General features: G+C 47.6%; 1 protein-coding gene across 3 annotated transcripts in view; it reads left to right on the top strand.

Annotated features, from left to right (window-relative positions):
• TOX2 (TOX high mobility group box family member 2) overlaps positions 1-25,018 on the top strand; it is a 135,540-nt gene that overhangs the window by 59,350 nt on the left and 51,172 nt on the right. For all 3 annotated transcript variants that reach the window (XM_083801527.1, XM_083801525.1, XM_083801526.1), the window contains exons 2-3: positions 1,089-1,154; positions 22,759-23,004. In XM_083801527.1, the coding sequence (XP_083657653.1) occupies positions 1,104-1,154; positions 22,759-23,004 (297 nt within the window). In that variant the 5' untranslated portion in view covers positions 1,089-1,103. The remainder of the gene's footprint in view (positions 1-1,088; positions 1,155-22,758; positions 23,005-25,018) is intronic.

Genomic DNA, 25,018 nt, shown 5'->3' with positions numbered 1-25,018 from the left:
CGTTTCAGTTAAGGCATAACTGGTTATCAGCTTCATATTGGAGAGCAAGAGGACGTGTGCAGGGTGAACAATCTCCAATTCATCATCCGGCTTGTAAGGGCAAGAGGGCTGGCTCTTCCCCCTTGTTAAGTATATGGTGTCATTCGCAGCTGGTACCTTCATCCTTGTCTCAGGGGTGTTTTACGGCATATCCCGTTTTATTGCCGTAATTAATTTGTGAACTTTGCCTCCAGAACTGTCCCAGCTGCACTTTGAGCCGGAGACAACTCTGGAGGGTGTTTTCCCTTCATTTGGAGCAAGTGAACAGCTCCCGCTGCAGCTAATTAACGGGAACGGCTTTGTGGTTCTCCGTGGGGGTTTTGCAGGCTAATCGCTGGGTTTAGCAGGTCGCAGTGGGGTGAAGGCAGCAGGCACGCCTGCAGCAGCGAATGCGACCGTGCTCGGGATGCCCCCGCATCCCCATCCGCGGAGGTCGAGTCCTAGCGGGCAGGTGGGGGAAGAGGAGAAGGGGAGGAGAAGGAAAGGCGCCGCCTTGCACCCAGAGCTCGCAAACAACAGCAAACTGTCAGGGAGGAGAACTGGGCTCTGGGTGGACCCCCCAGTGCACCGTCCAGAGTGACTTTCTGCATTGCTGCCCTGGTGGTAAAGAAATAGGAATGTGTCTGGGAGAAGACTGGATGTGACCTGCCTGCCTTGGAAATTTCCGTGGATGGAAGTTGGCTTTTTATAGCTGATTGATGGTGTAGTGGGAATTTTAGCAGGAACTTCATTTCAGTGCTGCTTGCTTCTGGGCAGATCTGTGGATTTGCAGTTTTTCACATTTTCGGTTTATTTGTTTGAATTGGAGTGACTCGTTCTTTCATTTTGCTGAAAGAATTATCATAAACGTGTTATGTTACCACGTCCCACTGCAATAACAGCGAGGTATGTGAGCTCATACATGCTCAGAAGTACTCAAGGACCAGCTCAGGATTTCATTCTGGGAATCTTGGCTCTTTACATGAAGGGCCAGGAGGGCATTTGGGAAGCACATAACCCTGGCATGCAAATGACATTTCTCTAACTCTGACTTTCTTTTGCCGTTCTAGTTTGATGGGGAGAACATGTACATGGGAATGAACGACAATACCCAGGAGTTTCTATCAGCAAATCAGGTAAGCATCGTTTTGCTTGGGTGGGCTGCGTGGGCAGGGTGGGTGAGGTTTCCTAAGAGACCTAGGCCATGGCAAAGCCCAAATTGTGGGAGATCTCCATGAATCCACACTCCTGGGACATCAAGAGGGTCCACAGAGGTGGTCAGCGTCCTTCGCTATAAACGAAGATGCAGTCGGTGTTTCTAGACATGAGGTTTCCAGGCACTGTGTGTAGCTCAGGTGCCCCTCTCCATCCCTCACGTAGAGCATTTCCTGTAGCTGAAGGGGTCAGCGGTTAGCTGGCCTGGGGAAAAGAAAGAAATCAAAGGCTTCCTGTTTTGGAGCTGCTTTGGACGCCATGTGGGGAGGACCAGAATAGAAGTGCTCACGTCTCACGGGGGGCCTGAGCAGAAGTGGCCGTTCAGGGGAGCCCTAAATACGTAAGCAGGTGCCGTGCCCTGCTGGGCGGTGAGAGCTTCAGCACGCGCCTACCTGTCTGCCCAGCTGGGAGGGGAGCGGTGGCCCCATCGGCGCTCTGCTGTGGTCCTCGGGGTGAAACTTCTGATCACAAGGGAAAATGCAAGTTTATCACTGATATTTTTAAGCATCCTGTTTTGGGGCTGAGCGAGGCACTTCGTTGTGTGGTCTTGTTGGCCGCAGCCACGTGTGTTGTAGGCTGTGATGAGTTCTGTGTGAACCTGATGCATTGCAAGGCAATGAAAGGCAACCGTGCGAGGCTTTCCACCCATCCCAAAATGCTGCTGGCTTCCTATTGCCCTGGAGCTGGCCTGAGTCACCTGGGGCGAGGTTTTGACACATTCCTGCTGCTAGCGTTGGGCAGTTGCCACAGCATCACTATAAATTGTGAAGCTAGCGAGTCATCCGTGGCATATAACTTGGGTACCAATGATGAAAAAAAAAATCTGTATATCGAACAGAATGAAAGCCTGTTGTTTGCCTTGTAGTGCGGGAGCACGTGAGCAGAGGGTTATTCTGGTGTAAGAGCTATTTCCAAGAGCACGGAAGGAATTGCAAAATTTGTGCTCTGGGGTGATTCCGCAGAACCAAACAGGTAGTCAACCAACAAAAGCCCTGCTCATGGTCAGAGCTGGGAATTGCCACAGGTTAAGTAAAGGCAGAAAGGAACAGGGTGACCCCCAGGGGCTGCAGGTCGGGGTTCTGCCCTTTCCCACCCCATTCCTGTCCAGAGCATGCGGTTAGGACCCCATAAGGAGCACCTGTTTTAGATGCTCCACCTTCAAAACGAGTTTCCTCCGTGAAATGGACCCAAGTTGCATGGGTGACTGGAGAGCAATGGGAAGGAGCAGTGCTGTGGTGAGGCGGCATGGCTGGCCACACCGAGGGCGAGGAGGAGGAGGAGGGGTGACGTCCAAGGGAAAGCAGAGGTTATCGTGTCACAGAGGGCTTCCTCCGTCACCGCGTTGGTTCGCGGTGCGTATTTACCCTCACGTCATTGCTTGTTAACCATCACGTGCTTTACAGCACTGGTCATGACTTTATTACTAATAACGCGACTCTCCTATTTAACTGAGGGTTCCAGATGTTTATTATCATTTGCTCTACCTGGTGTAGCCTGAAAGAGTTTGTTAAGCAGCAGGAGTGCACTTTCACAATCCCCTTTGGGAGGCAGCTAACTCACCAGCCCCTAGCTGCCCATGCAGCCTGGGCGGGATAGTGCTCGGCCCTCAGCATCCTTGGGGACAAAGACAAATCCCACACGCTAATTACAGGAGCTATTGCACTGTAATTGATGGGCACGGTGTTTTTTCCCTCCGTTTTCATCCTAAGCCACTCGGTCACGCTGTGCACCATCAGGCACCGCCGCTGTGGATGGAGCTCCACCAGGGCTGGATGCTCACGCTTGTCTGGGTTGAACTCGCCTTTTGCTTCTGGATCTGTAGTTTGCATTGCCTGGTGATTCTTCTTTCAAAATGCCAAGAAGGAGTTAGGTGGAAAGCAGAACTCAGTTTATCACCTCTCCCCACATTTAAATGGCTCCTGTCTGTCAGGGTAATGCTTTGCACTTTCTGTCCTGAGACGCAGCACTTGCTTAAGCTCTGGAGTCATCCCTTCCCATCACACAGATAAGGATAAGGCTATTCTCATTTTATAAGTAGAGCTGCAGAGTCTGTGGTTAGGGCTGCCCTGGTGCTGAGCACTCCTTGGAAAGCATTGCGGAGCTGCAGCATCCCAACATCAGCCTTATCACAGCCCCTTGCACAGTTTTCATCCTAAGCAGCTTCTGCAGCATCTCATGGCAAGCGGGTGGCGCAGCCCGGACGGCTTCCCTCGCCTTCAGCTCCTGCACTGCTGAGCTGCTAACTTGTGAGAACAAGCGCTGCCATGAACATTTTAAAGCCAGCTGATCTGCTTTCTCCCTTAATCTTCCTTTATGTGATTGCTTGTGTGCTATAGTCTGCGTTTCTTGTTTTCATCCCAAAAGGGGTTTGTCTCAGCTGAGAGCTAAATGCAGAAATACAGGAGCCTAAAACACAATGAGGGCGCTGACAGATCCGCACCCGCGCCGGCACAGGCTGCTTGGGGAAGATAATTCCTCTTGTTCCATCAAATAACAGGGACATTTGACCCCAGAAATGAGTCAAATGTGAAATGTAACTCAACCCCCAGCAGGGTCCAGAGCATAAATGCAACCTGACATCTGATCACACAGTCGCGGACATTTGACCCCCGAGATGAGTGAGGTATCTGTTGTGTCTCCCAAAGTCAGCAGAGCATCATTCCTCACCCCTGCCAATTTTCCTTCTTTCCCCGCCCCCCAAACAAAGACAAGGAATTAATGCAAAATCCCAGGGAATGCACAGAACCCAAGCCAGGCGACGTACCATGACAGATGAGTAGAAATGCAATGGTGCTGTCAAAAGAAAAGAAAAACACCTGTGCAATCAATAAGAGAAGGTGTTTATTAACGCCTTTTTGATGGGGAAAGTAACCCTAGGAAGGGCGAAATGTGTAATTGGGTGGTAATAGGATTGTGTGTGTTTGGCTTTGAGACACAGGGACCCCGTCAGCGTGGCAGCAATGCCATCGAGGAAAGCCTTGATGGGTGCATTTGCCAGATTTCTCCCCTCTCCTCACTTTTCTCTGGCTGCTCCTGGGGCAATGGGTGCTTCAAAGGAGGGAAGAGCTCATTACTTAGCACCGGGCATTTTTGATCCTAATCCCGGGAGCTTTCTGTACACAGCTTGTTCCAGCTGAGCAGCACGCTGGTTTCTGTTCTGACAAGTTAATTTGTGCAACTCCTCGTGCAACTGCTGTGTTATGCATCAGGGTAGTTTATGCAAGCCGGAAAGCTGCACTGGCACAAGCAGCTCCTTACCTTTGTGCCTGAGAGCACAGCAAGGACCCCGCCGCTGTACCCGTGGGTGTTAAAATCTTCTGGTTCATACGGACACAGCATTTCCACGTGGCAGCGTGTGCGTGAAGTAAAGGTGGAGTTTCCTCTTGCTGCGTGTGAGTTGGCAGGAACTCGGCTGAACACAGCGCACCGAGGGCAAAGGAGTTAAGAGAGGTTTTGTTTGTCACGCACACACGTCTACATCTGTCTTCAGATGTGTCCCTGTGTAAATGTTATCGTGGAGTCATACATGCCTGCCCATTCCTGCACACATGGAATCCGTCTGCGTGTCTGTGTGCGTGGATGTGTATAAATCAACATTTATCTGCTGCATCTATTGCCCTTTATCTGTTTATCTCCATACATCTTCAAGCTGGGGGCTGTATTAGCCATAATAGATACAGTGAGTCGCTGATCTGGTGGGTCAAATGGTCAGGGCTCCTTGATCAGCCGTCAGGATACATTACAGCAGGGCCTCCGGTGGGGCTTGAATTACAACTTACATTTGACTCATTTCTGGGGTCAAAACGTCCCTCTTATTTGACCGAATGACAGAAATTGTATAATTTGTAAATATCCCTGAGCCATATGTGCTCTGAGTGCCACTCTAATGTGTTTTATAAAGGCACAGCTGTCTTGGTGACTTATTTAAAATGGGATTTTGAAGTAGTGTTCTTGCCATTTAATGTCCTCAATTCAGGGTTACACAAGGTTTATCAAATCATAAATAACGTTTAGGACATTCATTTTAGCATAACAATAGGTTTGCTAGTTATAAGGAACTGGACGTTACAATAAAGCTGTGTTTGGTAAATAAGCAATAATGTAGAAAGCAAGCGATGGCATAATTAGAAATTAATGACGGTGAGGGAAGCCGCAGATACCTTCCTGGCATACTGGGAGTGCTCCAGACGAGACAGAGCTCATCCTGGCAGCCTCCGCTATAAAACATGCCATCAAACCTTGTCACAATCCTGGCAGACGCACAGCACTCCCACCTCCCGGGCCTCCCACCCATCTCGGCTGAGTTGCAGAAAAATGTCAACAGTTGATAAAATAAAACCAGTCCCCAGCAGGTACGAGCGCGGATGGTCCTCGTCCACGCTGGGAACCGTGGAGCTGGAGCCATGCGTCGCAAGGTGGCCGTGGAGCCACCACTTGTGAGGGCAATTAGGTACTGCTAATGAAGGCACTGGTCATCCTCCCCTTACGGCAGCTCCGTCCTCCCTGCCAGGAGCTGTGGGGCAGGACCAACGAGGACATTTCCCCCTGTGGTTTGCCCTCCACCAGTGGCTTTGGTAAGGATGCTGCATTGCTGGCAGCGTGATTGCTCGGGTGTAGCGTGTTGGCTGGTCCCTGACCCACCAGGACATGTGGGTTTGGAGGATTTGGCCGCAATCTGTTCGTCCGTGTTGCCTGAGGCTCCTGAGTGCAGCAGGGTGCTCATGGTGGCCTCAGCTCTGGGATTCCTCCAGAAAAAAGGCTGGAATAAGCCAGCAGACAGTGCTCCTGGCTGAGCAATGCCTTGGGTGAGCCTTCTCGTGACTTGGCCTGCTGCAGACTACACAGCACAGTGGCAGAGAAGTCAGCGCCCACCGTCAGGTTATTCTTGGTACAACTTCCATTCGGGTTCCCCGAGGAACTTGTTAGGTTCCTAAGGAGTCTGATGAGTCTTTGTGTCTGAAGAAACTTGGGTTCATTTTAAATTGGACAGACGTATCTCAGGGTCTTCATGCTCTATTGCTCTGGCTGTATATTGGCTTGTTCTGCTGATCACGGGAACAGAGGATGGTCAGAGGATGGTCGCTGCTAGAGAAAATCATTAACACAAGTAGAAGGGTGTAAAAGAGGGGGTCCTGGCCCCAGGCATGGAGAACTCCCGAATGTCCACCAGTGCCATGCTCCTTGGATTTGACTCTCTGTCTCTCTCTCCCTCTTTTAAGACCCTGGTGAAGAGAAGTGAGCTTTGCACCAGCCTGAAGTTGAAAGAAAAGCTTGAACTGAGCTGGCAGCACAGTGGAAGTAGAAGCTGGAGTGCGCGGTGCAGCAGGCACCTGTACTGAGATACAGGTTTTGCTCTTTCCCTGCTGTTCTTAGAGTAATACTGTGTAATTTCATACGTTGTGCTAGAGAATAAAAAATAGAGGGAAGACATTGATAGATATTAAATGCCCTTCTCAGCAGACAATTCGTGAGAAATCTCATGTACTATTTTAGAATGAACAATAGAGTGGTACATGTCATTTATTATAATCAGCAGCTAATGGAAACCCTTCCAGATGGGGTTCTGGAGGTGAGCACAGCTAGAGCTGATGATCCAGGCTCGTGAATTTTGCATGAACTCTTAGGTGACAGTGAAATTTTTGAGTGATGCAGTCAGGAAGCAGTTCCTGTAACTTCATGTTGGCAACAGAAGCTTCCATTGCTGGTGTTGGGTTGGCTGTGGTATTTATATAAATAATAATAATAAAAAAAATCCCTTGGTGTTACAAGCAGAGCATCATCTTCAGCCCTTGGTCTCAAAGGATTCCTAAGTTGTTAACAATAAGGTGTTTGAAAAATAGCCACCAAGCATCATAGAGTGAAAAGCTAATGTAACCGAGCAGTTCCTAGACCAAATTAATAGTCTCTGTTCCTATTGCATTTTCTCTGGGGAAAGACAGAATAGCATCTTATACAACTGAGGAGATTGTCAGGTGGTATGGAGAGTGCCTCCTAGGGACAGAAAGCTCAGAGGTTGTTGTGGTGGTTGAATTTCATGCACAGAGAAACATTTCACCAATGAACCCACATTCTGAAATAGATTTAGAGGTGGGGGCAAAGGCAGGAGGGAGAATGAGACCCAGGATGCGTTGAAGCAGTGGTCAGATAGCAGAAGAACGGCAGCGTCCTCTGCTCCTTCGAGCTCTCCCAGGTGCAGCCAGCTAGCCCTCGGGTCCGTCCAGCAGCAAGCTTGTTTTCTCTTTCCAGTGTCTTCCAAATTTTTTTCTGGGTTCTGAACCAGCTCAAAGATTGTACTTGACCCAAAGGTAAGAGTCTCCGTATTAAGCAGCACACCTGCAGGTAGTCCTCAGTCTGAGGGGGTGCATGATCAAAATGTGCACAGGGATCTTCACAGCTTCATCTGATCTGCCTTAACAGTGAGGAAGTCTGTAATCAGGCAAGCGTCAATAATAAAATGGCAATCAATGCAGAGGAGCATTCCGGAGCTGGAGGCAGCACAGCTCCAGCCCTTGGTGGGTCCCTGGGGCTGGTGGAGCTTGGTGGGCGCGAGGAGCAGCAGGGCGATGTGCATCCCACTGGGACAGCACCTGCTGCTGCTGCTTCCTGACCCAAAGTCCTACACAGAGAAAATACTGATATGGGGAGGAGATCTGGAGGGGTGGATGCCTGAATGTTGTTTTTTTCTGGGTCCCAACACACCATGATGCTTCTCAACGGGGCTGAAGGAATTGAGCACCTGAGGTCCCACCTTGTGCGCTGCAGGACACAGGAGGGGGGTAACTGGGACTGCTGCACAGCACCAGCTGGGGGGCACAGCTGAGCTCTGGTCAGTCGCAGTCACGTCAAAGGGATCTGCTGGTGTGCAGGGGGACTCCCATGGCATGGGGACTGCCTCATCCCGCTCGTCTCGCGAATTGCCCACCGTGACACAGCGTGACACGGAGCCAGGGCCTCCTGTGCTCGCGACTGGTGCTGAGCTCTGATAGCAGCTGTGATGAGCAAGGTTTTCTGCTGCGTCCTGTCGGGGCGTTGGTTTTGGCTCCTGTTTGTGAACACAGAGGTTTGTTTGCTTCTGGGATGGACCTCTGGGGAGTGGCTTTGGAAAATTGTTTTTATTTGGGCAAATGTAGCATGGTGAGCTGCAGAAGTATGAGAAAAAACCTGGCCCGGTGCTCTTGGGATTTCCTTTCCCAACTGATTGATTACTTCTCCTGCTCCTATGCCTGTGTTTGGGTCTGCAGTCACTGCGGGGTGATTAAGTGGGGAGCCACTTACTTCCAGCAGGAAAACATCATTTTCCACTTCGGGTTTGGATGGAGGCCTGTGCAAACAGGAAGGCACCTCCGTGGCCGCAGAACAAGCCCTTTTGCTCCCTGACAGCATGGGGCTGCCCTGGGTGCTTGCAGGGTGGGCTCAGCTCCAGCCCTGCGCTGGCCTGACTGGCAGCAGAGAACCTCAGGGTTACGCATCCCAAGTGCAGCCATCCAGCTGCTTATGCTCAGGTTCCCGTCTTTGCTCCAGCATCTGTGTGCTCAGGCAGTTTGGCAGGGCAGCGGACCTGAATTTTTATCCAGAAGTGGATATTTTATTTTTTTATCCAGGCTGCTCACCTGTGAGCACGATGCAGTTGTCAAGCCCCAGCTGCTCTAACAAGGTGGTGGAACCTCATGGGGAGCGAACCTGCGAGGAGGGGCTGGCACGCGGAGGGAGGGGTGGTTGTGTTTGCTTTTCTGCTTCTGCTGTGGGATCTGTGTAGCAGAGCCCTGTGGCATCGCCCTTCTTGAAGCCTGAGCAGCCCTGGTTGGGTGCAGCCAGCAGGTACCAGGCAGGGGAGCATGCCTACCATGGGTACCTGGGTAGAAGAGCATGCCTACCATGGGTGCGCAGGCAGGAGAGCATGTAAAGCGGGTACCCAGGATGGGAGCACGCACCAGGGGTGCCCAGGCAGGGAGTGTGCGATGCAGGTACCCATGAGAGGAGCAGCGCGGGCCCTCAGGAGGGGAGCGTGTGTACCGCCAGCCCTACGGGGCTCTGCTGCCCTGGGGAGCGCTTGGGTCTTTCCCTGCCAGGTGAGGCACCAGGCCGGGCTGGTGGAGCTGAGATGGGAACTGAAAGCCAGAAAGGATCTGGGATGACGGCTTGAAAGGTGGCGAAGCTGACTCCGAGCGCTGCGTTTAGCCCGTGTGCCCGCCACCTGTATCACGGCTCTGCCAACAGACCTTGTGGGTCTTCTTCGTCGGTGACGCTGCTGTCATGACCAGCAGGCTCCGAGCAAGCCTGGATTAGATTTATCTCAGACTAGGAAATTTATCAGCAGTCATCAAAAGCGTCTGCGCTGAAGCTGTATGCTCAGGTCTATGCATTTGTGTACACTGTAAAGGACAAAATATGACTTGGCTTTTATTACTTTAATTAAAACATGAGTGAAGTGTATGAGATTCGTATTAAATTGTATTTTCCTGGCTGCTGTGTGAAGGGCTAACTGATCTGATTACCATGAAGATTACAAACTATCAAAGTGAAAAAGAGCTTTTTGCAAGTATTTCATATTAAACCTTCAAACATAACACTTTAAGAATAATTATGGTTGTATTACTGGAAAATGATTCATGAATTCTGAATAAATATAAGACCCTTAAAGGGAAATGTTCCAAGACCACAGTTTTCGTTCCAATCTGATGAAATTTAGTATCATTTTGCAGCTGTAGAATAAAATGGAAAAAAAAATATGTACATAGACTGTATTGAGTATATGTCGGACTAAACTAATGAGATTTTTTTCATCAACTCTAAGCACGCACATAGACAAATGGAATAGCCATTCTCATTTTCTATAATAGAAAGCACCAAAAGAGAAGGCAGAAAGGATCTTACTGTTCACAAGTCTTTATTCTACCCTTGATTGTTAAATAATATATTTTAAGTTCTCATATCTCGACTGCAGAATGTTTGAACTGACGTTAATGGGTATATGAGAGAAAGGAGCCAGCTAAAAGAAAAAAAAGTAAGGAAGGGCTAGGATTGGGAATTTTATTAGTATTCCCAGTGGGCTGTAATAAAGATACTTTTCACACAATACAGTGAATGTTTACAGCAGACAATTTAGTTTCCTTCCAACAATTATGAGAGAAATTGAATCTCAGGAAATGTTAGTTTTCTCTAAAATTAGACATAACAATAAAGATACCCCTGCAATTTTATTAGGGAGGGAAGAAAAGAAAAGCCATCAGTCTCTGGAAGACAATTTAGCAAATTTATTTTAAGTATTCCTGCTGACTTCTAAGCCAAACAAGACAGCTACGTGGCCAAGCCCCGTGCCAGGGGCTGCTTTTCTCTTGAGGAGCTTTTTTTGCCAGGCTCCAGCAATTCCCAGCACATTTTGGAAACGAGTACCCAAAAGGTGCCCGTTTCCACCGTGGACCCTGCTGGTGTAGGAGCTGCATTGCATAAAATCAAGAGGGTGTTTGCTCACCCGAGTGTTGAAAGCTGTGTGTTTCTGCATGCACATTTGCACGCCTTCTTGCAGGTGCACTTAACTTGGATGCTCGGGCACATGCGGTGTTCCATCCACGCCGTGCACGAGTGCTCTGCGTGCAGTCACGTGTGGGTTTGTACGCATGAAGGACTAGCTAGAAAAACCCCGCAAGCTCAGCCTTCTAAGTTTTTCCCAAGAAAATTGGTCATGAAATGTCAAGAGGGAGAACTGCAGGGAGCCGATGGAAATTATTGGGTACTCGAATGCAACTTCAGGAGTGAATTCATCGCGCTTGCACAGGGATGCTGGGATCAAACAGGGAAAGCTGCTCTGGAAAACGCAGAAAACTCTGCAGCTCTTTGAGCAGCTCGTGCTAGGACATTTAATTGTTGAAACCCTGAGTGCTGCCATTTGAAGACGCAGTGCGAGTCCTCTGCTTTTCCTGGTTTCCAGACTTCTGTATCAGGGATGTGCTGTGTGTTAGAAATACCCAACCTCTGCTCGTGTGGTTTTTGTTGTTTCCGTGCAATTCTTGGTTGCCAACTTCTGTCTCATGGATTCCAATCTGGAAAGGGATTTCTGTTGTTTGATAGCAAGAATAGGAATGGGAGGAGAAACAGTGAAAGCTTGCAGCGTAGCTTCTTTAGCAATCTCCCTTGAGAAGATCTGGACCATTTTGGTCGTATTTGAGCAGGACCTCGAATGATGCTTTTTGGTAACACCCAGCAGGACTCTGGGGTACCCAGTTTGGTGCCACTATGACCAATACAAGCACTCATCTCTGAGTTCGTGGAAATACTTAGGTCTTGCCGGGACTTGGGTTTGAAAGATGGCAGTGGAAGCCCTAGAGTATGCTGGGTGAATCTGAATTTTTACCTTGGGGTCGGTGTTCTGGCTTTGTTACCTGCAGCCCTGTTGTATTCAGAGCCTCCTGCAGGTTAGCAGGACCAGGTTTCTGGTTTTGGACCTTCCACCTCTGTCCATCTCCCTTGGGACAGTTCAGGTTCCACCTGGCATGTTGTAAACAAGTAAAAATGATAGAATAACCTCTCCAGCTGCTTAACGAATGAAGTGTTTCAGTTATTTTGCCCTCCAGATAGCTGGGGTTGGTTGTCTGTGGATGCAGCTGCTAATGAAGCTCCTCCCGTCTCGTGCCTTGTGTGTTGGGTTGGGTTTTTCATGGTGTTGGGATGACAACGACCATGCTGGTGTTGATGTGAGTCCTCTTGCACCTTCACTTCCTCTGCAATGCTCATCCCTGTGTCAGCGAGTGCTCTGCATTGTCTCCAGAGCTGCCAGTGCCCACAGCTCTCCTTTCTCACCATGAGCATGGGGGCTCTGACCAGCATGTTGGTGGCCCAGCTGTCCTTCTAAGTAGATGATTGTCATCATATCAGGAAAACAGAGGTATTTTGGTTGTTAATTTGATTATTTTCATTTTTCTCTTCCTCCTGAAAGGATGATACCTGCCCTAGCTACTCATTTTGTCCAGGTCATTTAATGCTTTAGATGGTGTTTGATGAGCATCTGTGATTTAAGACTCACAGCAATGTGTGTGTTCCTGGCTTTTTTTAGATACCACACATAAGCCTGTTTTTATTAAAAAAAAAAAAAGAGAGAATTGTTAAAGATAAAATCTGCTTGTTTCCCAAAATTCACATATTGGAGGCTTAAGGCTGAGATTTTCACACCTACACAGGGGATTTGGATACTTGGCCATGCACCATGTTACAGTTCACACAATTTTGTCATGAGTCTCTTGGTGCTTCATGCTTTCCCTAACAGCCCGGCACCTTTGTGCTCTTGTGACATGACAGCTTCTGCTTTGGATAAGTGCGTAAATGAATAAATTCTGGCACTTGTGGTTGTGGAGAAAGGCTTGTAACTGTGGCTCTGAGCAGCTCAGTAAACTCAAAAGAAGTAGAGAGAGATCCTAGGTGATGTTCTTGATATCTCATGGACAGGGAGGGCTGGCGCATGGATGAGTTTTGTGTACTTAGGGTCTGCAAGGAGCGAACCATCCCAATCCCATAGGAAATCTTTAGTTTCTCCTTTGCCCTACCAACCTGGGTTATATTTAGCTACAAACCAACATTGCCTGGCCTGGCTTTGGTGGAGGCAGCACCCACCTGAGCCTAGTCCTTGAGCTTGAAATCAGGGCAATGCTCTCTCCGTCTTGTCTCGGGATTGACTTGCAAAACCGACTCAGAGGTGCCTGGCTTTGGCGCTTCACCTTCACAGGGCCAAATTCTGGGGCTGAGGGTCTTCAGGATATCGTGGGAGGCTGATCTGTTGCTCTGGGGCTCTCCGTTAATTTCCTTTTCCCATTTCGACAACTTCCTGGCAGTCTGAAATGTTTTCTATGGGGTGGGCTGATAAAGGATTTCAAGTTCCTTTTGGGCATGGGAGGAGAGAGGAGAGGGGAGAAAGTGGCATTTCACAAAGCATTGATATGTTTTTAATTTTAATAAAAATAAAAGAACGAGGTAAGCAGCACCTTAGCTGCTAAGGTGACAGGCGCTTAAGGAACGCTGAATAAATACATAAAACATATTTGCTGAAGGCATTTGTCATTGGAAGTTTAAACATTAAACACGCCTGCTTCGCCTGATACTGTAATAAAGCAAGGATGTTCGAAAAGCCATTAGTGGTGCTCTGACTACAGCTTTACATCGTCACTGGATGTACCACGGAAGCCGCATCATATCAGCGATGCCTCAGCAAGTTTTGCACCCAGAAGGAAAAGTAGGTGAATTCTGGGGGGGATTTCAATGTAGCCTTGGTCTTCTTTTTGTAGTCCATAGTTTCATACTGACTGTTTTGGTATTGTTTCCTCACGAAGTGCTGGGGCACATCTGTGTGAGGCAGCATCTCTGCCATTGTCCCGGTCAGCCCAGGCTGAACAAGAGCTGCCTCCGGGCCTGGTGGCACAAATAAGCAGGTTTGTGTCTTTACTTTTTTAAATTACAGGCTAAGGAGGAACACAGATACTCAATCCATTAAGAAATAACTAGGTGGGTGATTCACTACCATTTGTGTAAATGGCGCTAACTCTGGTCTGCCTGCACAATTTATTAATACTTCACGGGAGGAAAAAAAAATTATTTTAATCTCATAATGGATGATGAGCTGTGAAATTGCTTCTGCAGCAGCTGGGCACCCTGGGGGAGGTGCTAGCTCGCACCACATTATGCAAGTTCTCCCCACATCCATGCCTTCCTCGTGCTAATCACACACGTCAAGTCCGGGCGATGGGGAGGGGGCTGCCTCTGCTGCTCTTGCATTTTATTACCCTTTTTCTTCATACACACATACAATTACTTCTCAATTTGCTTTGGGGTCCCAAGTGTGAATTTGGAAGTGCGTGGGCTCAAAGTCCAAGCACATTCGTGGTGAGTGATGCTTTGGGCTTCAAAGGTCCCAGCCCTGGCTCACATTAAGTAACCAGAAATTTAGCAAACACACTGGGGCTGCCCCCAGTCTGTGACTTCATCTGGCTCTTACCCTCCCTTCTCAGGCAAGAGTACCAAGAGCAGGTACTGTTGAGCAGCTTTGCTCTGCCTTCATAGGCTTGGACTGGGATCGTGAGTGGTGCCGGTGCTCTGAATGCTGTGGAGTTTAGTCTGAGTACTGAGATGGCACTTACCATAAAGGCAGGTGGGCGGGTGGCACAGGGCTTTGTTTGCAAATTTGTCTTTGCTGATAAAAAAAGAAAGCATAGAACACAGAGTGGTTTGGGTTGGAAGGGACCTTAAAGCCCACTCAGGCCCAACCCCTGCCACGGGGTGCACGCCACCTCTGCTGCCCATGTGCATGGCTAGGGCCTGTCTTTTGAGATAAAACTGAAAAGCTTACTACTACAAAGCACCCATATGAAGTGTGGCACAAAGGCTTTCTACCCTTAACCACACGTTTTCAGTTTTAAACACAAGGGAAATGTGAAGATGAAAACTGAAAGGGGACGAGTATGGTGCTGAATATAGTTTTCTTCCTGCTCTGGGTCTTTCTTGCTCAAACGAAGCCAGGCTGAATTAATTTCTTAGAGTGCTTTTCTCTAATTCTTCCCTGCATGCACTCCATTACTGTTTTCAGGCTGCCTTATCTCTTGACCTGCTTACAGTACATTATACATCATTATGTAATGCACCCTTGGCTCAACGCAAAATACCAAATCCATCCAGTCCAACAATGAATTTCTGTGAAGTGCGCTGATCTTATTATGCAAGTTCAGTATGCCATGAGACAAAAAAGGCAATTATGTAAAATCCGTACTCCTCAAATAATTCCCAGAAATGCATGATATTCTTGAGTAGACTATTATCATATTCCTTGTATTGACTTCCAGCCAAGAGACCAGGAAAGCAAGGAGAAGAGTTTATATTTGGCTGGCCCAGTCAGTCTAATTTTAGATCCCCATGGCTCCTCTCTCACTGGGCTCACAGTCCCTCCAGAATATATTTTAAAATCAAGCAAAATCATTATATACAATTGTAAGGAGGCTGATTGTAAGACAGATGACAGAGGATATGCTTTGCTGACACGGAACAGAGCTTGCACATCTCCTAGCTTCCCCTGGAGCACTGCCATGTTTGCTTTGAAAGACTAGGTAAGAATAGCTACAAAAACATGCTGAAATGAGACAGTTTTCTCCTATCAACAAGGAGGGCAGATATTGAAGCTAAATATTGCTACAGGTCATCCAGGAGCAACTGTGCATCAGATATGCCTCATAGTCCTGGTCCTGCTTTATGAAGACAGAATAAAGGGTTTTCAGGAGCTCCGGTTATTGCCAGTGTTTGCATAAGCCAATGTTGAAGGCTTGTGACGATGCTGTCAGCAGACTTTGAGCCTTACTACCCCCTGTATTTGGTTGGATGGTGAAGGTTTTAGCTGTAGGAACGTGGTGTTGCCTCCGGTGCTGGCCATGGGGATCAGACGTGGCACCTCCACGTGGGTCCCGTCGTGGCTGAGGACAGCATGGGGCAATGCCCAGCCACGCTCTGACTCAGAAATCTGGCATCTCAGAGAAGTAACAGCAGCAAATCTGCAAAGCAGTAGTTTGGGGCATATTCTGTAAGGAGCACGGGGAGCTACCTGCTGCTGGATGTTGTTTTCAAGAACCTAAAGGTAATGTAAGGAGGTGGAAGGATGGTAAAAACAGGTGAGAGAGGTGGAATGGAGAGGTATGAGCTGTTCTGGTCTCTGAGGAGCTTCAGGGAGTGTTCTCCAGGGATTTGTATATCTCCTCCAAAATGCTGGCTAATTTTTAGGTCCGTGTGCTTGCCCAGAAGAACCACTGATCTGACTGAGTTTTTGGGAGGACAGTACGTGGTTGTGGGTTCCCACCCCTCCCTGCAAGCAGGTCCTGGGCTTTTCTGCCCAGGGTGCAGAACGAAAGGAGGAAGGGTTGAGAGCTGTGGTGGATTGCATTTTTCTTCCTCTTTATTCCTGGGGGTAACTACTTCCAAAACTCATTTCTGCCTGTGTCACTGGGGACTGAGGTTTCTTCCTTCCTTCAGAAGGATAACGCAGCATTACCAATCCTTTATATACCGCTGCATGCTGCTCCCGTGCATGTCTGTCTGCCTTTATGGTATCTGTAACCTTTTCTTGAACCAGAGATTTTCCTGAACCAGAGCCCTTTGGGATCAGTGTGGGTTTTCCTGGATACATTTTTAATAAACACAATAATTTGACTGCACGCCCATTACCTACCCCTGTTTGTTCTATGGGATAGTCATTTCCATGCCTGCAAAAAACAGTAATTCATGGGGCAATCAGAGGAAGAATGACAACCAGGACAAAATTGGTATGTGCTGTGATAAGCTAGTCCATCTTCAGCATCATGCACTGTAGCTTTATGTATTGCCCATAAATAATGGCCTCGAAAAGATATTAAATCTTTAGGAAAAATCAAGTCTAATTGTAACTATATTTTTGTTTTTCATTTTGGTTTATGTACAGTATATGACTTTTGCAGAGACATTTTTATTCCAGGAAAATGACAGGGCAACAAGAAGCCATAATTGCACTGATTTTTAGAAGTGCCTGCATTACTACAGATCTGATGTACTGCAAGACATGAATCAGAAAAATTCTATTAAAAAATCTCTTGAATGGCTGACACAGGAGTATTATCCACGATGATTAATTTGACTTGGTCATTATGAACACAGACAAGTCTGACAAAATTGCATTTCATTCCCCACTGAATTCATAAAATCACTATACACATAATAAGAAGTTATAGTTGTGTGCTATCCACTATTCTTGACAGGATTCCAGTTCTGGATAAGATACTGATTAAAAAAAAAAAAAAAAAGATGGGGGGAGTTGGGAGCCTTTTTAAAACCTACAATAGAGCTGATTTCTTTTGCTGTAAATTGTTCGTAGAACTCCATTATTTTTAGCTTTCTGTGGTGAGGTGGCGATGCGGGTCAACCACAGCTTGGACAATGTAAAAACTGAATATAAGATCAAGGCTTATTGGGGCCAAAGTGTGAATGTTTAGGACCCTGGTCTCTCCCTTCTGTGCACATGTGGTTTTATGAAACTTGTGTAAAAGGCTTTTTGTGCAGTGCCAAACTTGGCTGAAACCATCCAGGAGGCTCAGCTGTGAAGGCTCTGTAATTCCTTGGGATTTGTGTCTGTGGAAGAGGGGACAAAGCCCATGTAAAGCGAAGAGGTAAATGTCCAGCTCCATCCCAAGGTAGTGCTGCCTGGTGGCACTGAGGTGGAGCCTGGCTCTCTGCCTTCGTTTGCTTTAGCGTGCAGAACCTGCATTGAAGCAATGAAAGGAGGAAACTCGGGGAACATTGAGGTGGTTGATCGGTTGTTCTTTGGGTGATCCAAGCATTTGTCTGGGCTTTCAAGTCCTGCTCTGCAGGTGAGGAAAAGGAGCACAGAGAGAGGTACCAGCAGGCCGGCAGGACCCAGCTTGCTGTCGCTTCCTCCTGCCCTGCTGGGCTCCCAGCCTCGCGGCGTGCCTGAAGGTTGCTGGAGGCTGTGCAGACACAGCCGGTGCACATTTATGTTCGTTTATGTTCATTTATGTCCTTACGTTAAGGTTTTGTTTGTCCCTTTTCAACTGCATTCCCTCAGTCAAAAACCTGAGCACGTGAAAATGGATGTAAAGGGGCCTGGGAATGCTTCAAAGACAATTTGTAGTTAATAAATACTTCCTTACAGTATTTATTCAACTCTACCCAAGTAATTCATTGGCCCCGCTATTCACAGACAGGATCTCCATGTGCAAAGATGAGGCAAATCAATTTCCATTCCTAAGCCCCAGAGCCACTGACGTGGAAAATCAGCGCTGCTTCGTGCCTTGGCACGGGGCTCTGGAAGGCGCGGGTGGGAACGCAGCCCGGGGCGTCCCCGCTCGGGCAGCACTGAGCTGTTTGCCCTGCCAGCCCCCTCGTTCCTCTGGGGTTTGCAGCATCTCGGTGATTTCCATCTTCTCCTGCCACCCGAGCCAGTGGTGCTGCCCCTCTGGCTTTGGTGCTTCATGCTGAGTAGAGAAACTCCACATGTGCAGTTCATGTGCAGGAGAATTGCATCAAAATTCCCTTCTTGCAAATGTTGTTGTGACGGTGCTGAGCAGCGTGTATGTGGTAGGAGAGCTGTTCGGAGTCTTGCAAGGAAGTAGGGGGATGCTTGATGTCATTGAGCATTGGTTTTCTTTTTTTTATTATTATTCTGTTTGGACTCTTTTTTCCTCTTTATATGGCTCAGGATCTTCTCTTAACTTGGTGTGTTAAGCTTGTGTGGGATGAGCACTGGCACAGAGTGAATCCTTTTTGTACATTTGTAAGAGAAATTGGGAAAGTCTGTATGAAAAGCCCATGTGTTTATCTGGCTGGTCCCATGCACCATCCAGCCTTGGCACACAAACACCCCAAACAGCCCCACGTTGTGCCGCTGTCCCTACACCACCCAACCTCCGTGTCCTCTGTGCTCTTCACGTGCACCACGAGCACAAGCTGTGGTGGCATGCCCTTGGTCACCCCGTTCAGCACCACAAATAGCCATGTTTTCCTTGCTTTGCAGACTTCCCAGTCTGGTTTTGGTTTGCTTAGACCAAATCTGTCCTACCTAATGTCTGAAATGCCCAGAGGGTCATGGTCCTAAGGCGGTAAGCTCTTGTGTTAGCTACGGGAAAAGCTTAGTGAGCAGGTGAGGGATGGTGCATAGTCCGTGCTGTTTTGTGCCATCTGGATGATTAGGGTGGGATGGATCACACCAGTCGATGTATTTCCTTGTACCTTACTGGGAATAAATTTTCTTTCTTAGGCTTGTATTTACTGTTGAGTGTTATTTGACAGGGCAAATATTTACCTGTGATAATGCTGCAAATCTCTATCGCTTCCACTGCGAATAATATTTCTCTGAATCAATGCTTGGCTGCGACTTCTGGATCCTCATGGATAATCACACAGAACATGACTCAGTGGAGAATTGGGGTCACTGGATGTTTGCCATGCTTCTGCGGAGAGCGGTTCCCAGGTCCTTGGTCAAGTCATGCCCTCCATGATTAATAGCAACGTGCGGTGGAGAAGTGGTGCTGGCTAGCTGTAGAGGGTTTTGTAAAAGCGGACAGTGCTTCCCCCTTCTTCCAAGAGGGGAAAGGCAGGAGAAAGCTAAAGGCTTAATTTGTGGATGCTCAATGCTTGTAGCTCCCTCCTGAGCTACCTGCACAGTGGGTTCTCGTGCAGTTTCCAGCCTGCTCGTTGCTGGATGCTTACAGCCCAGGGTGAGAACTACTTGCTTCTCCCCTTGACCCACAGCAATTTTCAGGTGCAGCTTAAAGGCGTGTGGAGATGATGTCCCCAACTTGATGCACTGATAATTCAGGTGCTTTTCTAGGCATACGGAAGAAGATCCAGTTGTAGTGTTAAAATTCAGGTTTCCCATGCATGGGACACAGGAGGCAAGAGAGGAACCAGCTCATTCCCCTCTAAAGCTCTCAGTTCTCCCTGTGCTGTGTTCAGCTCCGTTTCCATACAGGGCACCCCTTAACTGCACCCATAAACGTGCACCGCAGAACTGCCCGCACCCTGGTCGCTCCCTTGTGACCTTCTCCTGCCACAGGAGCTGGTAGGAACCAGGGCCTTCCTCACCCATTGCTGTCCCCATGATGAAGGGGCAGAGGGAGGGAACCATGGCACAGAAAGGGTGGTAGAGAAGCTACATGGCGTAAGGGACACGTCTCTCAATTTCCCCACACCCCTCCATCCTCAGCCTGCGAATCTGTTGGTGGATGGAGGTGGTCTTTGTCGCTGGGACCTCTGTTCAAGTTCAGATTTCAGGAACGGTTTTTAAACACGGCTCTGATGCTGTGGGAGATGGGCTGTATCCGCTGCAATGGCATCCTGCAGCACTGCGGGGTGAGCCGGTCCATGCCCTGCAGCACAGCGCCCATAGCCTGGGCACAGAGACACGTGGGGACCTGCCGGCGAGGAGGGAGTCAGGAAAGTGGCATCTCAGAGACGGGTAGCATCTCTGAGAGATGCTTGGTCAGATGCTTGGTCAGAGATGGGTGGCATCTCTGGGAGAGAGGGCCTGGTCCTGCTTCTCCATCCTTCGCTTTGAGGGGTCCGACCTTCAAAGCAGTGTCCGGCTGCCCTGCAGCGCGAGCCGAGGCTTGGCAAGTAGAGGCTTGTTGTTTCAGCTGATTTCAGCTAATTTGAAGGGGAATAATGTGTAATCACAACAACTGTCATCCGCTTGTCAGCGGAAAAGCCTAGATCTCCCGTGTCTGCTGTGTGCACCGCGACGGGCAGCCTTTTAGCAGGGCGAGCTTCCCCGCGCTTGCCTTTGGAGTCCTGGTGGGATGAATGGGCTCCGACCAGCTCACTAATCTAATTTGTAATGTATCCTTATAACGTATAATTGGCTGTTTAATTTAATTCAAATTAACATAAGAATAGAAAACAGAATCTGCAGCAGAGCCTGCGTGGTGGTGGGAAGGGGCGTTGGATGTCGCTGGCAGGAGACTCGAGGCGACGGCTTCTGTGCACGCGCTGCGAGACCACCCTTGGTGGGCACGGTTACATCCCCTCAGCCATGCCTGTAGTCACCAGGTGCCACAATAAACCATCCCCCTGTCCCACCCTTCCGAGTATCTGTCTGCCTCTTCTCCCTTCCCTATCTTCCTAGCGATCTCTTTAAAACACATATAGCGCAAAGGCAGCCTGTTTTGGAAAATCGCTCTTCGTGGTGCGGTGCGAAAGCTGGCAGGCGCCGAGGCTGATTATGTTGATTGGATATTGTCTAATCTGATTTTGATTGTGTACAGCTTTGATTGTAATTTTGATATGTCTGCACAATACTGTAGCTCTTCGGAAAACTTTGTGAGTTAAACAGAGCTTTTTTTTTTTTTGCTTTTTTTTTTTTTGCTTTTTTTTTTTTTTTTTGCCTTTTTTTTTTTTTTCCCAGGCTGAGAAGAGCAGGGGCAGGAACGTGCAGGGGGGAGCGGGGCTTTCATGCTCCTCGCAAAACCGCCTCAAAGCCCTTTCGTGAGCTGCTCTGCAGCAACACGAGCAACTTGTAGTTTTGAAGAGAGCTTTAGGAAACTTTGAGTGGGTTTTACATAATTTAGTTAAGTACAGCAAAGCCACTTGCTTATATACCTGATACCAAAATAAACCAGTTGGAAGAACAAGTTTGCTGTGCAATGATTTATTTAAATCCCTTTCCATAAAGCACCGAGTGAAATCCTCTTAAATAACTGGGGAAGAATTGATATACCTCGAAGAGTGTAGCCCAAGCGAAAACTTTACTAGACGTATTAAATGGGATATGTCTGTCTGCTTTTGTGTGCAGCCTGTCATCCCCCTTACCTTTCCAGCACAATGCCACTGCTAGACAGAAGCTGGCTGGAAAAACAGCTGGGCTTGAATTTCCCCTGAACAATAACTGTTGGTACAGAGCTAGCTTAGCCCTGGCTCCGTCTTATATTTCTCGTGTACTCATATTTCCCCAAAGCTAGTAGGAATTTCATGTGAACGTGAGCAGTCATCTGGTATGTGCAGCATATGCGCTCTTCTCTGTTTTTATGACAGGACGAGGGGAGACAAGAGGTGTGTTTCACCTCAGCTGCCTCTCCTACTGACTTCTGAATTCTGGTTAAATATGTGTTTTGTTTTATTTTATTACGGGTTTTCTCCCTGCAGCCTGGGGTGATGAAGAGCACGAACCTGAGTGTGAGCTCTGGGGCAATGGATTAATAAAGCCTGCAATGTTCAACTGGTTTTGCACACGTCTGGGGTTTTGCTCTTAAATCGAGTATTAAGTCAAAATCCAACCATGAAACTAGGTGATCTGAGAAATTTAGCTTAAAATCCATGTGTGTAATACTATGGCTAATCAGAATTTCATATGCTATAATAATACGTGAAACAGTAGATGTTTAGAATAAGCCCCCTCTGCCAGACACTCGTTATATTCTGCTTTGATAATTAATAATTTTGGATAGACTCACACTTAAGTTATGAAGCAAATATGTTTTTGTCTAATGTGAAAACTCTTGCAGAGGTTCAATAATATCTTCTTTTCGTTGGCATGCTTAAATGTATACAGACCTCCAGAAAACATGGGAAGCAAAAGGACCAACATCTCTGCACCTTCATGGTGAGCTTGAGGGAGCACCAGTAGGGAGCAGAGGGCGTGCTTATCTAAACCGGATCTGGATCAGGCTGTAAGGAAGGACAAACCTCCATGTGGGGCACCACCGGGCAATCCTTCTGTAGAGGAGTTTAGAAGTTGTGCTAATGGGTTGCAGCAGGGGTGAGGGGGGCAGTGAGGGATGTTGCAGAAGAATTGGAGGCTTGCAAGAACCCGTGGTGTCCCACAGCAGATAGTGCAGTTCTCACTGCCTGGCTCCTGCGTGGTTACGACCTGCTGATGTCCAGGGCTGGAGCTGTCTCTTTTATTACACCAAAGATGTTTTCACTAGAATGTGCTTTTGTGCTTCTTGCACAAATAACCATTTTTATTTGCTGGAGCGACAAGGCAGTGACACGTTGCAAAATGTCTTTTTTGTGTTTTAGACATACAATGGTCAGAATGAGAATAACGAGGACTATGAAATCCCACCCATAACGCCTCCCAATCTCCCCGACCCTTCGCTCCTGCACTTGGTGGACCACGAAACTGGATATCACTCCCTGTGCCACAGCCTGCCTCCGAACAGCCTGATACCCGCCTACCCCTACCAGAACATGGACCTGCCAGCCATCATGGTCTCCAACATGTTGAGTCAGGACGGGCATCTTCTCTCCAGCCAGCTACCCACGGTCAGTGACTTTCCCCTCTTTTTACCTTTTGTTAAAGCCACTCTGTGCATCGTGCTGTGAGCTGATTGAATGGGGAAGGACATTAATGAGGGGGTGTTTGCACCAGGGGCTGGGAAGAGCCGGTGATGCAGCTTTGCCTTGCTGCACTACCACCCACTGCCGTTGATGACTGTGTTCATGGTGCCAATTTTGTTTCCAACTTGATGTTTTCCCAAGCCCTGATAATTGCCCAAGAGCAAGCGGGAGGGTTGTTTTCCTCCGGGTTTGTAACATCCTCACTGAACCGAGCCCCACGTGGCCAGCAGGAGCCCCCTGCTTGTCACCCCTGCCCCACGAAGGGAGAGCTTCCCTATTGATTTCGAGGAGACCAAGATCCCTCCTTGCACTTGCAAGCTCAAGTTGCCTTTTGGCTCACACCATGGTAAGGTGATACCTTGCAAAGTTTCAAATGATGCTTCCATAAGAATAAATAAAAAGGGACTAGTGAAGTAAAGGCAGCTCTGGGAAGAAACTTTGGGGCTAATTAGACCTTAGGACTTTTCTGTAGAGGCAGCACTGAGGAAAGGTTGTGACTTGGTTTTGACACCGGTATTGAATTAATGCTGGAGCTGTTTAATAATATTTTCCTCTTTAGCACATTTAGCCCTATGGTTAGTTTTCTGTGTTGTTTCTCTAAGATCATTGATTTTCATGGGTGCTGTTGAAAGGCATCGATATCAAACAGAGTTAATTTTACTTATTAGCATTGCCTGCAAGCCTGCAACTGTGCTAGCTAGAGAGCATTTGGTGTCGATTGCTTGAATAGATAATGGTCTGAAAGGTAGTGATATTTAAATATTTAAGTGGGATATTATCTCTTAGTCTAGGAAAATCCCAAGGCTTTCTAAAGTCTTGGTGCGTCTCCAAGTTGCGTGGTTAGTGTGTTTAAGAAAAATATCATCTTCTGCCCATCAATATTGAACACAGGCATGTATCTATGAAATTAAATATTACTTAGGTCTCTGTGTTAGCTTTTAGGTTCTTAGGTGATTAAAACATTCATTTCTGAGACAAAAAGAGTCAATTTCAGATGAAATATTTTTCCCTAGTTTAATTTAAAGCACAGCCCCCTTTTCCTGACCCCTATTTTCATAACACGATAATTTTATCCTGTGTTGATCGTCTCATTTTTGAGAGGTGATATTGCACTTATAAATCACTTTCTAAAATACCTAAAGAAACAAGAACAGTGGGATTTATTAAGCAGCTTCTGTACGTCTGAAATAATTTATTTTGGAGTAGTCCTTGGGAAATGTTCTCTTTCTTATTTTATGGTACTGTTTTACAAATGCAGCATTGTGACAATAAATCAGGACCGAACCAGAGAAGATAAGAAGGGGACTTAGTGGGCTGTAAACATAGAATAGAGAGATTAAGATTTGTTTGCCCCTTACCACTAAAATAAAAAATCCAGTGAACCCTGAATTTTCCAGCCAATAGCAAATCGAAAGTGTTTAGTTTTGAGTGGAAACCTCTGGAGCTGTAATATATCTTCAAAGGTCCCAGCAGCAAAGGAAGTAGATCAGGGAGTGAACTGTGTTGCAGTTTTAGGTCAAAATTAAATCTTGCCTTACCTTCCCACCAAAGCCTTTTTTCCATGCCGTCATATTTGAACTGCAGAAACAGCTTCTAGCCCTTTTCTTCATTACCAGCTCTGGTTTTGGTTGCCCAAAATTGAGCCCCCGTCACTCCAACACAGCCCGAAAATGTAGGATCCATCCCACAGCACATGTGTAGTTCCATAATTCCTATTGGCATTAATGGGGGCATGCACATGAAGAAAAACTAAAACCCAAGAGACAGAACAGGTTTTTAAACCGATATCATAAATACCTCCTGCCCGCGTGCCCGCTGAGCCATAGCCCTCTTGGTGATGGCCTCATGAAGATGCTTCAAGCATCACTGCTGGGCATCGCAGGACATGACCTGCTCCAAACCTGCCCAAAAGTTCACCACATTCAGGTGGGTGTTTGCA

This window comes from Anser anser, assembly GCF_964211835.1.
Source record: "Anser anser genome assembly, chromosome: 16".
Lineage (NCBI taxonomy): Eukaryota > Metazoa > Chordata > Aves > Anseriformes > Anatidae > Anser > Anser anser.
The sequence above is the reverse complement of the archived record's forward strand: the minus strand, read 5'-3'. Positions and strand labels throughout refer to the sequence as shown.